This window comes from Pteropus alecto, unplaced genomic scaffold (assembly GCF_000325575.1).
Source record: "Pteropus alecto unplaced genomic scaffold, ASM32557v1 scaffold20, whole genome shotgun sequence".
NCBI lineage: Eukaryota > Metazoa > Chordata > Mammalia > Chiroptera > Pteropodidae > Pteropus > Pteropus alecto.
The window spans coordinates 4,376,715-4,392,257 of record NW_006436298.1 but is presented as its reverse complement, the minus strand read 5'-3'; the positions used below and the strand labels follow the sequence as shown (position 1 = coordinate 4,392,257).

Here is a 15,543-nt window from a genome sequence, read left to right as displayed (position 1 = left end):
TGTTATCTGTATATTTGACAATTCCTTGAACGGAATTTCTTGTGTCTTCAAAGGACTGGAAATTTCTCTCAGTTTTATATGAACCATTATTCAACTGTCTTAGGTTGTTTCAATAAGTAGGAGTCCATCTGGCCAACAATTATCCAGTCATATCCTCATCTTGGCCACAAAAATGACAATAGAGGTGTTGAATATTTTTTTGGATTCAGCAAACATCGTTCCTTTAAACCAATCTAAGGTTTCTCTGATGACAAATGCTAGAGATATTTTATCAAGGTAGTAAATTTTTAGGTGATCCTCCAGGTGCTATGAAATAAGCACCTAAATGGATGTCAGCTAATGTGAGCAGAAACAAGAGAGACTGTATCATATTCACGTTTTCCTTTTTCTTGTTCATACATATAGGACCAGCTGCATCGGACCTGTATTTTATCAGGAAAGGAAACTATGACATAAATTCAATGAAATAGAAACTCAAGAATGAGAAACTCACTGGAGAAGGGTTTGTGAGAAGTTATGTTCATTATCCCAATTTTTCAAAAAAAAATTTACAAAGCATTTATATTGCTATTGTGAGTATGTTGGAGAAGACTACATCGATCTAGTATTTAGATTTCATAACCTTTATCCTTTGCTTTGATATAGTTGGTACTAGATAATCACTACTTCCTGTGGAAATTTCTCCATTAAAGATGACTGAGAAAATAAACTTTGGATGTTGACTGTTTCAAGGAAAATGGAAACATGTATGTCTTTTTTGCTTTTATTTTCACCAAATATTCATAAAAGAAGGCATATTAATTTTGAGGGGCTATCCAGTTTCAGATGGGAGATGCACAACTGTATTAACATTGTGTTGCGGGGAAAGAAGCCTTGGTCACTGCATCTAGCCAGACAAAATAGGATTTCTCTTTTTAACACTATTTGGGGCAAAGTTAACTATGCCAAACCCAATATGTGTGTTAATATTTTAATGCCATTTCCTTAGAGCATGAAAAATCTTATGCATGACAAAAATAAAAAAAATGAAAAATCATCATAAACTATGCAGTTGATCCACTGAAGAGGAAGGATTGCTATATACCTTAATTCAGACACAAAGGTTAAAGGCAGAACAGTGGAAAGTTGTCATTCCATACTAGTTAAGGCAAGTACAAAGTATAAGATCATAACAATTTTTTAAGGAACGATTTTCTCTATTTTGGCCTCTTACACAATGCAGTTTGTCAAGTCTTAAGAGCTAAAGATATCCACCTTTCATCATATTAGGAAGGAAAGATTCTGGTGTGAACAGCCTAGGTGACAACTCTTCAAGATAGTTTTTAGTTATTGAGGTAACAGGCAATGTTTGTATTAGAGAAAAAAAATCTATATTAGGTGGCATAACATCTGAACTTTTCTTTCTATCCACTGTAGCATCTTAAAACTAAACTTGTAGGAATCAGGCCTACTATACATTAACATAAAATGTTTAAGAACTTGCCCTAGTAACATAATAATTCCCCCAAACCAGAAACAGGCCTAAATCTCCTGGATCAAAAACCAAGAGAAATTTTATTATGTGCAGCTCAGTCCATAAGTCTAAGTCTAAAGTGTAGGTTGTCCAATTACAATTTTTAGAGTTATCCACCATTCAGAGTGCCTCACTGACACTCTATGCTCTGATCTGGAAAAAAAAGAACAAGCAGATGGATGGCCACATTTAGAAAGGCTTTAAAAATAAGTCCACAGTTTTTAATTAAGCTAGAGAATATTTTTGGGTATTTGATTTTGTTGCTCTTCTTTAGTATATTTTAAATATTTGATGTGGACCCTAAATAAAAAGAATATCACAGAGCTTTTGCCCTCTTATGTATTTCAGTTTTAACATTAATGTACAAAAGAAATATGAGTACATTTTCATGGATAATAATGCAATTTTATTGTGTGCAGCCTTTTTTCACAGCAAGTATTAGTTTTTCCAGGTGAAATAAGTTAAGATTTAAAAAGATCAAGTTATTGTTCAGGAGACACACTGGGCAACAGAAAAAGCTGAAGAGAGTTTTTGTCTGAAAAACAGAATAGTCTGGAAAAAAAAAGATATGAGAAAAGTACCACAGGTTGCTAAGACCAAAACAGCTTTGGGGACCAGAGGCGGTGAAGTTGAGTGAGTGTAGGGGAGAGAAGGGCCAGGCAATTGTCTCAGAAGGGAGAGTAGGATTTCTTGTGGATGTTCAGGGTATCTGTTTGACAATAATAATCTTGGAATTTTCTTCTGTATCACTAGAGCTCTTGATTTTTCCTATCTATAATTTTATTATGCAACATAGTATTTTTTTATTTAGCACAAAGTCCATTTGGACTAGAGAACTAGAATTTTGTTCCTGGCCAGCAAAGTCATACCTCAGGTACTCAGTGGGAAACAACTGAAAGGATTATGCAGAGTACATTCAAAGTTTGTTTTTTTCATTAAAAAAAAGTTTTATTACCCTGTGGTGGTTTTCTTATTGAATAGATTCTTAGAGGAAAAATAAGTACTGCGAGTATACTGGTCTGCTGCAGAATTGGAATTTAGGCCCATATTTAGTTAAGAGAGACCCAATGGGTCACTTAAAATAAAAATTACCAGACAAAACAGACTACTGAAAAGCCATCTCCTCATGGCCAAGTTGAAGCACACACATAGCACTTGGGAGCAGCTGTCCTAAAATGCTTCTGTACAGCACCCACTCTTCTTCTGGAGTTTCTGAACTCTTATGCTCTGCATCAGCCTCAGCTCTCTAAATAGCCATTTGTGACGTGAACCCACTGCTTTGGATGAGGTGGGCAGTAAAGGAGGCAAAGCCTCCAGCACTTATTAGAAACATGAGAAGAAAAACATTTCCTTAGGATTTGCTTCAGTGTTCCAATTGACAAATGTGCCAAAAGACTGACAATCTTGTATGCTGGAGTGGAAAGGAACCTCAATACAAGATCCAAAATTCTCTAATACAAGATACAAAAACTTGCAAAAGTCATCAGGCTAGTTCAGTCAAAACTTATAACCGTTTGAGATTCTCTGACTGGACTTTAGACAGAAAAAACAAACCCAAATAGACAAGCATAATTTAAGTGTGGCACGAAGTTGAGAATCATGGGCCTGGAACACAAAGATAAATGCATTACTGAGGCATATTCCCCTGGCCCTGAGGTATGCAGGCAAAGAGGTCACACTTTACTGTGAGACAAGATGTCAAAGTGGGTGCAGGGTTCCCAGAAAGTATTTACCAGAGATGTGGTGATTCATTTATGTCCAGAAATCCCAAGTATATAAGATATAAGAAGGACCAAATTATATAATGTATATGAATCAATTAAAAAATTCTGAGCCCGCTTATATTACATTATCTAGATTACAAGAGTAAAAAATCAAATTACATTCATATGAAACTTTTATAAAAAGAAATCAAATCTATTTTTATGAAATTTTATAGTACAATTATTTTTGAATGGATCTTTGCTTAGGTCACAGTATTTATAATTCCATTTACATCTGTATAATTTTTCAAATCAAAAAACAAAAGGCAGTCAATAGAAATCGAAATTTTCATTTGCAAAACTCCCTTCAGTTTCCAGGCCAGTGACACACGGCGATGTCGATTTGTCCTCCAGACATGGACAGCTACCAAAGAGCCCAGTTTACGAAGCATGCAGGCCTCTGCTCATTAGGAACGCTTTTTGGTTTGGCTCACGTTTCAAGAAATTCTGGAGCATGTCCATGCCGTCCAGAGATCCCCCAGGTTTCAGGATTAGGTTTCTGTATTTCATTCCAACCTAATAAAATAAAACATCATGCCTAATAATTCACAGTTATAGCAATTTTCCAGATCTCTAGATGCAAAAGAGAAAGGGATAGGGGTGAAGAAAAGGGGAATCTAGCTCTACTCTGTCTGGATGTTCGCTTACGCTGGGACTGCAGCTCTGCAGTATTTATTTACGTTGGTAGCTAAAAGATCTGGAACTTATACCTCGCCTTCTACACTTCCCTTTATTTCTGTGTTGTCTCCTTTGATTCTGAGCAGTGAATAGAGAAGGTGAACAGACAAAAAATAGCCAAATGGTATGCATGACAGTTTCCTATTTATTACCCCTTCTGAAATGCGATTTCAAAAGGGTTAGCAAAGCAAGTGTTCAAGCAGGCTACAAGCAGGGATTCCGTGTACCTGGAAACAGTGATGCGGCTACTTCCAAAGTGGCTTCTGATCTGTTTTTATGAGGGGCTCAAAAAAAACCCCTATTCTTTATGAGGGTTCAGGGATAGGACAATAGCACATGTCTCATGGTGTAGGATAAGATATTTCTGTGGATCCAGTGCTGGGAATGAGGACCTTTGTAAAGTGTTCTTTGTGGACCAGATCTGTAATTTTAAAACATATCATAGTTCTTCTGCCTTTATTTACATAAACACATGAGCAGATAAAGTGGGGAAAAAAAAGAATTGTAATTTGGTATCAACGTCGTTAAATATTTTTACTTCTTTTTCACCATTCTTTTAGGGTAGCAAGGCAAGACAATTCAATGAAGCATAATTCTAAATATTCACATAAAATGAGTAGGTCACAGAGAAATACTCTTAAATTTATATCCATTATATCATTTAATTAATATGACTAAAGAGTCTTTTTGTGTACAAGAAAGCTAGAGAATTTCCAGAGAGAAAAGTAATCTAACTTTTGACTCATAATAATGATTCTGCTTGGTACAACTATCAGAGGTAAGTCTAGTCAAACTGTTAAGGAAAATAAAATGTGGATGAATGAAATCTACCTACCAAGTTACATAAAAACTATTTAATGTCTTACAGGGTCATAAAATCAAAATTTTTGGGGTTGTCTTTTGATTATAAACAGAAATTATCCACAACTTATTAATCATCTACAGTCTAACATCCAGCTTTACAGTCTGGGCCCTAATCAGGAATAAATCAAGCTACCTTCCCATAAACTCCAGGACAACACTGACCAATAGTAATATAATGTGAGCCACATATATCACTTTAAATTTTCTTATAATCGCATTTTAAAAAGTAGAAAAAAAGGTGAAATTCATTTAAATATTTTATTTAAGCCAGTATATCTATAATATTATTTCCACATGTATCAATATAAACAACTTTTGGGATTTATTTTTTGTTGCAAGCCTCAAAATCTAGTGTGTTTTTTACATTTACAGCACATCTCAACTCTTCAGTTACACTAGCCACATTTCGAGTGCTCAAGGAAAGACTGTACTCTCTGGGTATAGCAGCGTAGAAAGAACTTAGAAAATGTGAGTTAAATTTATTTACAGAGTCATAAAAATATTTTAATCCTTTTATTATGGAGAACATTTAAATATATACTAATAGCAGAGAAAATAGTATAATGAACCCTCATGAACCATTCATCCAAACTCAATAATTATATGTATCTGCAGAAATTCTTAATGCTCACAATCTGAGAATTTTTTATTTATTAAAAAGAATTTCATTACACAAATATAGGAACATTCATGAAAATCTAAATAAAATAAAAAATAAATCACCCCAAATGCTGACATTTGACAAACTAATCTCATCTGGTCCAGAGAACTGTACTTTGAGGTAGTAAAGAAAAGCAAGCCCATGAGGAGCTGGCTGCACGGTGTTATGAAGAGCCAGTTCAGGTCTCCTCTGAACGGTAAAGTCATTGCAGGGCAGGGCACTGTTTAGTCTGACAATATGTGGCTCTGTACAGCTCTAGTCCTGCCCTGCTCAGAGCTCCAAACAAGTTGATTCAATTTCCTGAATTAAAGAGCAATGGTCTTTTAATAGTTTCATTTCCTTTGCAATGAAGTTTTGAGAAGAGTTTAAGAGTCATTTTGGTAACAGGATCTTGTGTTTCTTTAAAAAAAAAAAAAAAAAAAAGTTAAGTGAATTTTTGTGTTCTAGGAAGGTACCAGGCTCTGTGGGTGAGAGAACATGGCCTGGGAGACATACACCACAGGTGAAAAGAGTCTTTGCCATAAGTTGTTCTACTTTGTTTATGTAGTAAAGAAACTTTAACTGTGAGGAAAGCAGGAATAGAAGCTCTAAGACAATTACTAAAATTTTCATGCTAAAAAAATTCATCAGGAGGATCTGAGAGTAGGAAGCTCCTGTTACCAATTCTATGAAGGAAAATCACCAATAGGCACCTCTCTGGTTTTCCAGCATGGAAAATTAGAGTGTATCTTTTAGCAACGGTGTAAGTCTTCTCTAAAGTAAAATCAGGAGTTTATTATTAGAGTCAAGCCCAGGTTTGCATCTTGGCTTCATCCTTATTATTTGACCTTGGGCCTTGGCTCCTTACCTGTAGAATGGGAATATGCCTAACTCACTCAGTTTATGGATGATTTCAGCACATTGCCCACTCCCTACTATAACACCTGGCATACATATAGTGGTATTCAATAAATCTTAGTAGTCATCTATCCCTCCTTTCATTTTCTTTTCTCTCCCACTGCACCTAAGTTCAGTTTCTCCTACACAGTTCAGGTAAACAAATGGATTCCTGGTCTGGTATTTCTTTAAAATTAGTCCTGTCTCCTAATAAAGCTAAAAAGAAGCACAAGAGACTTCCTCTCCACTATAAGTATGAAATAGAACGTATAATTCAGTAGGAATATTAAGCAGAAGAGACTTAGATAAAATGAGAAGATGTTCATTTTATCTAAGATGTGTACCCTTTATTTGAGGTGATATTTTAAGGCCGATCATAACTATCTGAATGAAGGATGTCCATCACCTATCAGTAACAATAACATATAAATGGGAAACAGACTGGGTCTCCCACTATCTCTGGCATCTCTGAAGCAGCACAGGCAAACTCCCATTGCCTTCCAATCCCCTCTCCCTCCTTCTCATTGTGATTGACTCTGGAGAATGGAGCCAGAGCTATCTCTTTCCTATACTGAGTAACAGGCATCAGGGGAGAGAGCATCCACTCAGGGACAGGGGATGATGATCAGGCACCCAGCAGGTTCATCAGCCTGCATTCAAAGTGGACTTTGAAACCTTTCCTTCCACAGCCCATCTGTAAACTCCTTTCCAACAACACACCCTTTGTTTTCTATGAGGGTGGGGAAATCGTAGGTGGATACAGAATACCTTTGACAACAACAAAGAAGGAGAAAGAGAGTGAAAGAGGGGTGCTGGTAGTCAGGGAGATGAAAACAAGAACAGTGGTAGGAATCTTTACTTAATTAGAAGAGGCCCTCTGGAAACCTTAAACAAAGCTTCAATTTGTTAGGACAGAGAGATAAATCTTTACTTAAGTGGAGGGAAGAGATAAGGAGAAAAAAGGTACCCTGAGTAGTAGTACACACTGGGGGGCAGAGAAATGGAAAAGATGGGAGAAACTACTGGTTAAGTCCAAAGAGGTGCTCATTTGTAACAGTAATGATTAAATGTTTGTCCTCTGCTTCAGTTCTGAAGCAGAGGACAAACACGAAGATGAATAAAATAGTTCCTATTACAAGGGCCTTATGATCTAAGAGGTGAGATAAGAAAATAGACAGTTAACAAGGCAGATTATTAGGACTCTAAGAGAAACACAAAGAAGGGATATAAGAACACAAAGGAAGAAAAACTGCTTTCAGCTGGTTGGGATTCAAGGCTCAGAAGGGCTGGCCTTGTAAATATTCAAGAAGTAGGCTGGAAGTCACTTTTATTTCCTTCCTTTGTCCTTTAAATCAGGCAAAATCTAAGTCTGTTAGAAAAGGTTGAAGTGTAAGAAAAATCAGCTTTGGGGTAGGAGATCAAGGGAGCTGGAGCAGAAGTTAATCCATTTGTAAAGCTGGTCAGGAGAGGAAATTTCATATTCTCCCTTAGCAACACATTATAGCAACACATTAGAGCAAGAATTGGGCCTAGGAGTCTGAAAGCACTGGAATACTCAGCTTTAGACTACACATTCTCTGCCAGCTAATTTTTTTTCATATTTAACCAAGATTCTTCATATTTCTGTGTCTGTTATTGCATGTGAGATCTAGCATGTAAGATTCCCTATGGTACTATACATTAAAATAGAATATTTACATGCTTTATCTTGACTTTCTCAGTATTCCCTTCAGCAGTGATACTTACTAGGTTGTATTTCATCTTCATTGATTGAAAAAACTAAGCTTTTGCAAGAGAAGGAAGAGAGCGCTAGCTTAACAATATAATTGCCTTTTAATCCACAATGTCTATTGCCTCGTAGGAAATTTTCCCACAATGGAGTTGCCTTATAAAAAGAAATGGCCCAAGTTAAATGCCCCCAGTTTTTCAACCCTATGATTAGCTGCTGGATTTTGAAACTGGATTTGGTGATGTTAAAGATATCCTTAAAGAAGTCTTAGAGCTTGCTGGAAAGTATTTATCCCAAGCAGTTCCTTTCCGCAGTTATTTATAAGAGATCAGTTGGAGAAGTAAAAGATACGTCTGATAATGAGACTTTTCCATATTCCACTAAAAACCAAGACTTTAGATAATATTTAATAAACGAATTAAACATTTAAGGTGTTATATCTACTTACCATGAAGAATTTTAAAAATTACAGATAAAACCAGAGGTAGCAAACTTTTAGGAAAGTGGCCAGTTCTAACATGTTGATAGAAGCCCTCAAAACAGAATGGAAAAAATGGTACCATAAAATATTCCACTGCTACCATCCGCTACTCAGAAGACTACAGATTTATATTTGATCCTTCCTATTATTGTTTTCCCAGAGAGTAGAGCACTTTCTACAGTTCTGCTTGCTAAGAACAATAATGGTTCTCAGAGCAGACTCTGGGCTTTGCAAGATGGCAAGAGGTCACTGAGAGAAGGTCTGGAGAGGTTCTTTCATTGATGCCAATGACGAAGACCAATAATGTCAACAATACAATTTCAGCCCCTAGCCTCTCCAGAGCTTGGGGACTAAGAATAGGAGGCACCACCAAAGGCCATCCCGCTATCCTTGCAAAATGATCCAAATTATAGACTAGGGAGGGTGAGGGCCTTGAAACAGTAAAGTCTGCATGATATATTATAATTGCTATGATTCCCTTAACTTCAGATCAGTATTTGATCTGAAGCCATAAAAATTCTTTCTCTTCATCACAACATAAAAATTCTTTTTCTTTATGCCATAAAACTTTATACCATAAAAATTCTTTCTCTTCATCAAACATAGTTGTGATAATGACTTGTTTTTTGTAGAGTAAGATTGTTATTCCAAAGTATTGATTTTTAGTAAGTGGATTTTTGAATTTTATAAATCAGGTATTATTATAGTGAAAACATATATAAACAAACAAACAAAAAACATACACCATAGGAGGGAATAAAGTGGCTGTTTCAAAAGTTGTTCTGGTATCTGCCATAAAAGAGTGTGAGGGTGGAGTGCAAAGGAAATTTCCTTGGCCACTGGAGCCACACTCATTATTGTTGTGCCAGCAGGGGAGCAATAAATGACATGATATCCCACAGTATTTGATAGAAAAGAAAAAAGAATGGATTAAAGCCAGCTTCATGGCATAAGACATGTAATAATATATAGCACTATTGGATCTAGAATTTTAGCAAAACTGAAGTGTTCTTTTGTTTTGTTTTTTAACACCTACAGCCCCCGGTCTTCCTAGGTGGTCTCCTATCCAAGTACTAACCAGGCCCAACTCTGCTTAGCTTCTGAGATCAGAAGGGATTGGGCGTGTTCAGGGTGGCCCGGCTGTAGACAAAACTGAAGTGTTTTTAACATTACAAGTAAACAAGTCCAAGTTGTTGGTAGTCTTGCTTTCTCCAAGTTCGACCCAACCCCTTTGTTTAAATTAAGAGTAACCTGGCTACCTCCCAAGCTGTGAAGCTTGAGAATAGGAGGAAGTACATAGAAACATAAAGGCAAGATTGCTTCTGCTGGACTTGCAAGTTCCTTGAGATCCACTGGGATCAGTGTTTTGTGCTTTGGCTGTTACCTTGACAGCTGGAAGAGGAGATGAATAAGGAAGCTTAATCGAAAGAGGTATTGTAGCACTTATGCCAAGAAGCTTTCCCAACTCATAAGAGCCAGGAAGAGGTCAGAGTTGTGCCTTTATATATCTAGACCTTGTGCTTCTTTAAACGTTGTTCTCTAATTTCTATAATAATCCGTATTCTATGTAAAAATAAGAAAAAGCTCCAAAAAAGTACACGAAAATATTTAATCACTCATATATTTACTACCCGAAGATAACAATTGACATTTTGATATACTTTTTTCATAAACATATGTTTTAGAATAAAAATTTGCTTCCTATGATATAAAAAATTTTATAATCTCATTTTTTTTCACTTTGTATAATAGCTATATTAAACATTTCAGACATAAGAAAAGCTTATTGAAGCCTTTCCTCCAAGTCAGAGTCCACTCTTCTGTTCACAGGATGGAAAGATCACTTTTGGTTTGGATGATTTGGAAGATTTCATAAATAAGTGGCCATTTGAGTAGAGCTTTTAAGCACTGTAGGATTTTTGAGAGGCATAGACCACGAAGGTATACATTTTAGGTGGAGGAAATAGAATAAATAAATTTGTGAAGGTGGAAAGACCTGCCAGAACACAGAAATTTGGCTGGCTTGCAGGGAGTGCTGGGAGGAAAGGAAGGAATCTTATTGCTAACCTCAGGGCTGTGAGCAAAGACGGGAATAACAAGAAGCGAAAAGTAAAAAAAAAAAAAAAGGTAGACAAGGGCCTTTGGAAGTTGGCAATTGGGTCATCAATGGTAATTTTGGAGCGAGGAAAACTTTCCAGTTCAGACAATGGAGGCAAAAGCCAGGAAAGAGAGGTTTGCGAAGACTGTTTGTTACACTAAGAAATCAGGCTGTGAAAGGAAGAACACCTGAGTAGTGGCACTGAGGTTACTGGAGTCAATGGCAATAACCCATATTTTCCCATGATGGCAATCCAGGAAGGCCTGGTATTAGAGACATCTCTTCTGAGACAGGAGGAAAGAAGATAAGCCTTGATGTATAGAAAGGATAAGAAAGACAAAAGTACTTGCTCTCGATGATCTTAATTTTCCTAGTAGAGAGGAGAGATCATCTGTTCAGAGAAGAGAGAAGTGGTGATGACTGGGGGGAACTAACAAGGGAAGTGGAGCATGACTGCAGAGTAGCACTGGGTGTCCAGTTCAGGTTGGACAGCATGACTTTGTAGTTGGGCATGTTAACGGAGTCATATCATTGCCCACAGAACACTCTGAATCCCAAGGGCACCATCTCTACATTACATGGTGGAGGAATCCAGGGCTGGACACTGGCTGAAGGTCATGCAGAAGTCAGGATATCATAAGAACAGTGGTTGACCATTATAAATGACTTGGCCAGAGAATGGAAGGAGGCTTAAAGGGACCTAATAGCCTGGGTAGAGTGAGATGGAAGATGGAATGATAGAATGTGGGTATCCTGGAGGTGTTTTGTTTTGTTTTGATTTTTTTGTGGTTGGGGGGAGGGATGGTAGTTTAAATTACATCAATGTATTTCAATATTTATGTATAAGGCACTATGCAATCCAAAAACATAAAGTTGGAGAAACAAATCAGTTGGTTGAAATAAGCACAGAGAGTCTGATTTTGATAATTTGTTCTTCTAATTTCTGAGTCAAACAGAATGAAAAACACACTGCAAAATGTATCAGCCCTAGAAACAATCTGACAGCTGAGTCTTCAACAAGAGTAGAGACTGGGGGACTGTAACTCAGGAAGATTTGGCTGGCAGCCACCTGGCAGTCAGTTCGCTGTACACGGAAAGGAATGGCTCAGGTTAATGAAGCAGCTTAAATTACTTAAAGGCATTTAGGTTACAAACTATGCAGTAGGTGGGGTATGCCAGCCACAGAAAAAGGGTGCCTCCCACAGAAAATGTATAAGGAAAGCGTGTAGAGATAATCAAAACACAAACAATTTATATCAGGAAGGAGCTTAGCTTGCTTTCTCAATATCCTATAAAACTAAAACATTGTATGGCACATGTCAAAACTAGCAGCTCTAAATGCTCAAATGCATAAACAAAGCTTTGAATTTGAATTATGCAATATATTGGAATGTTAATAAGCAAGAAAATGCAGTAGGTTTTTTTTTAACTTGTAGAATTAATCACTTGTACACTGTAACTTGATGTGTAATGATTTAAGAAGATGCAAGACTTTAAAGTTAAAAGCTGTTACCAAATCTCTTACTCTAAATCTAGGTGTAATGAATAGGAGTTAAAGGGTAGGGAAGAACTACAAAATTAACAAAAGGTGAGAAAAAAAATACAATACCTCTGGATTCATTATCCCTTCCTTTTTAAAACAGCTGTAAAACATGTCCATGGAAAATACTTCACTCCAAAGATATCCATAATATTGGCCATCATATCCCCCTGCCAAATGTCCAAAAGTAGCCGGCATATTTGTGCCTTTAAAGAAAGATACATGTCAATCAATGGGATGGCAAAAGTTAATTACCAGATTATCAGCTAGTTAAGGTTTCCTCATGGGGAGTCCTGTTGTGGGAGGGGTAATAGGATTTCACCTGTACTACACGCTGGGCTTCCATGTGCCCTTGGTCAGAATGTTTACAAACTTCTCTCTGGTGATGGCTCAACCTCAGAGCTGGTTTCGGCCCTGAGTTCCGGAATGCCTAACAGCTTCAGAGGCTTTGTCCACACCCATCAGATACTTCAGTGTTTCAGACTCCCTCAGTCCTTTCTTCTCCTTTAGACATATGTGCCTTACAAATACTCTACTATTAAGCCTATTCTTTGTCACACATCTCTATCTAAATGTGTCAGAATGGCACTTATTTTATGTTTATAATTACTTAAAAAGAACTCTTGACTTGAAAAGAGAAGGTTTACCGATTCGATCTACCTCTAGGGCTATTTTACAAAGGATTTTGTCAAAGTGGGCCTAGGATAAAGTTGCTGTAGGGTCTACTAGAAACAGATCACACAAGGAAGTGAAGAGCCTACATGGACTCCATTGACAATTCTGACATTTACTGTCTATAAATGTGACTGATTTTTTTAAATAACAACTTCGGTGAAAAAAAAAGTCACCTTACCAACTACACGTACTTACAATGACATGCTGGCTTCAAATATATAAATATAAATGTAAACACACATGTGTGTGAAGCTATCCACACACCCACATCTCATAACCATCAGGTTAGAAACTGCTAAGTCAAAATGCCTTAATAGATCTCGGAATCAGAATCAGAAACAAGGCAGAAGTTTGTGCGTCTCTCTAAAATTGCCCCTTCTGCCAATTTCTTACTGAAATCATTGGCAAGTTGTGGTGCATATAGGGAGGGAGGAGCCAGGCAGGCGCTGCCAAATGCAAATGGCTTTCTCTCCTCTGGGGTGGAGGCCAATTGCTCACGCCTGATTACACTAAAATGCTGCAAAGCTGGAGCCACCTTTCCTTCAAGCACATTTGGACAGGATAACTCATATGGACAGACTACACTTATCTGAAAGTCATGGCCTGATTACACAAATCAGAAACAAAATTCATTAGGTAATCTGCCTGACAAACTCTTACCTTCCCTGGCAGTGTGAGTATACCCCGTGCTTCATAGGAAAAATGAACTCAAGTCACAGTATTTACATACCTGGAGTAGCTTCAACGCCTAAAATTTCTGTGCAATATTTGGCATATTCACTTGCAGCATCCAGTGATGTGTTGGTATGGAGAGACTGATCAACTTTGCTCAAAACAATCTGGCGTAAAGTCAGAAGACCTAATAACATAAGAATGTTTGAGCATGTCTTGTAGAAGAGAACTGTGTGTTCTGATATCACAAGATCATAGATTTCAAAATTGAGCCCTGTAGTACTCATTACAAAATGGGAACAAGACATCTCCTTTAAGATTTAAAAGGAGTTGTATTTTTTTCTTGGACATAATCCCAGGGTTCGGTATTCTAAATATTTAGCGGTCTTCTTATGTTAGCACTTTTGGGGTACTATCATCGTTAAAGAGGAAACAGTTCTATAGAAGAAGATGCCCATAATTCTCTATTAAGTAGTTCTAATTTATTTTCCTTTTCTAAAATTACAAGACATACCTGTGTTGACCAGTCTAGAAGCAACAAGTTTTTCAAGCAGATCATCCATAATAGGTCTTCCATCTTTATAATGTTTTGATAGTCTTCGGAGGGAATCAATGTCCCACACCCAATTTTCAAGCATTTGTGATGGCACCTCTACAAAGTCAGTTTCCACATTTGTTCCACTGAATCGTGCAAAATCAGTCTAGAAAGTAAACATAGAGGTCCTTTTTAAAAACACCAAATGAAAACCAAATATGTGATGAATTATAATTAAGATTCTCTAAAACTTAATTCATAATCAGAGTCAACTGCTCCTTTGAAGGGTTAGAAAACCTGAAATTTAAATAAAAATAAAATATAGTAGCCAAGAAGCATGCAAATAACCACCAAATAGTCTACATTAAAGTAATATTTTATTCTTTTGAATCATAATCAAAGATGGAATAATTATCCAAAAATCATAACTTTAAAAAAAACAGCCTAAGCTGCTTTTTCCACTAATTTCTAAGATGATTTTTCTCGATTACTTAATTACCATCAAAATCAATTAAAGAGTTAAATTACAACAGTACAGACAGATACCCTTTGCGATACCCTATTTCATATTCTAAACTTTAAATGAGTGGGTCTCAGAGAACCGTCTTTGTAGAAAGCCTGAGTTGTGCCTGACACATTGGTAGATGTTTCCTTAAAATAAGAAGCCATTTCAGTGGGAGTTAGGGTTGTATATTATTTGGCAAGTAGGGTGAGATAAATGCAGCTAAAGGAAAAAAGAAAGAAAGAATACACACAGAGTTAAAGCACTCCTCTGTGAACAAAAAGTGGGTGCTGTCATAAAGCAGTGATCGAAAGTAACCTCACAGGGTGATCCAATCAGAAATTCCTAACTGGGCGGGTCATAGTGGGTAGTCACGCCTCAGGCCTATAACTTTCTTAGTAAAAGGTTATCTTTGCCTTAAGCAAGCCCTCTCCATTGTTTTTGTACATCTAAGTTAATATCTCTTTGAAATGTTTCTTTTTCAGACCCCTCAGAAGACCACCATCAAGAGAGCACATAATCTTGTTAACTACCCTATAATCCAATCATAGAGAATCTCCTTCCCCCACCACCCCCTTTTTCTTTCTCTCACCTTCATGTAATCTTCCTTACTTCCCTCCTTAAACTATAAAAAGAACTGCAGAACTGTCATTTGCCAGAGCATTTGAAATCTTGCTTCCTGGCATATCCTCAATTTGGCTCAAATAAACTCAAATAAACTCTTATAAAAATTCTCTATGGGTTTGGACGTTTCCTACGTCAACACCTTGTAAAAATAAAGGATTTATTCTGAGGGCCTGAGCTAAGAGTTAAAAAAAAAATTATTTTTAAGGAAAGTTTAGTAAAGTGTTGAATCAGATGTCATAAAAGTTCTTGAGCAGAAAGATGGGAATTCATTAGAACAGGCTGGTGTTTTTTAACCTTCATACCATTAAAGAATTTTTGTAAATTCTCTA

At 36.8% G+C, this 15,543-nt stretch overlaps 1 protein-coding gene and 1 pseudogene across 3 annotated transcripts in view; both read right to left on the bottom strand.

Annotated features, from left to right (window-relative positions):
* Positions 1 to 1,896: 1,896 nt before the first annotated feature.
* Positions 1,897 to 15,543, bottom strand: part of NLN (neurolysin) — an 81,196-nt gene continuing 67,549 nt past the window's right edge. For all 3 annotated transcript variants that reach the window (XM_015590411.2, XM_006913089.3, XM_025047663.1), the window contains exons 10-13: positions 14,065 to 14,251; positions 13,609 to 13,737; positions 12,273 to 12,409; positions 1,897 to 3,792 (exon numbers count right to left, since the gene is read on the bottom strand). In XM_015590411.2, the coding sequence (XP_015445897.1) occupies positions 3,658 to 3,792; positions 12,273 to 12,409; positions 13,609 to 13,737; positions 14,065 to 14,251 (588 nt within the window). In that variant the 3' untranslated portion in view covers positions 1,897 to 3,657. The remainder of the gene's footprint in view (positions 3,793 to 12,272; positions 12,410 to 13,608; positions 13,738 to 14,064; positions 14,252 to 15,543) is intronic.
* LOC112480884 lies at positions 9,595 to 9,713 on the bottom strand (annotated as a pseudogene).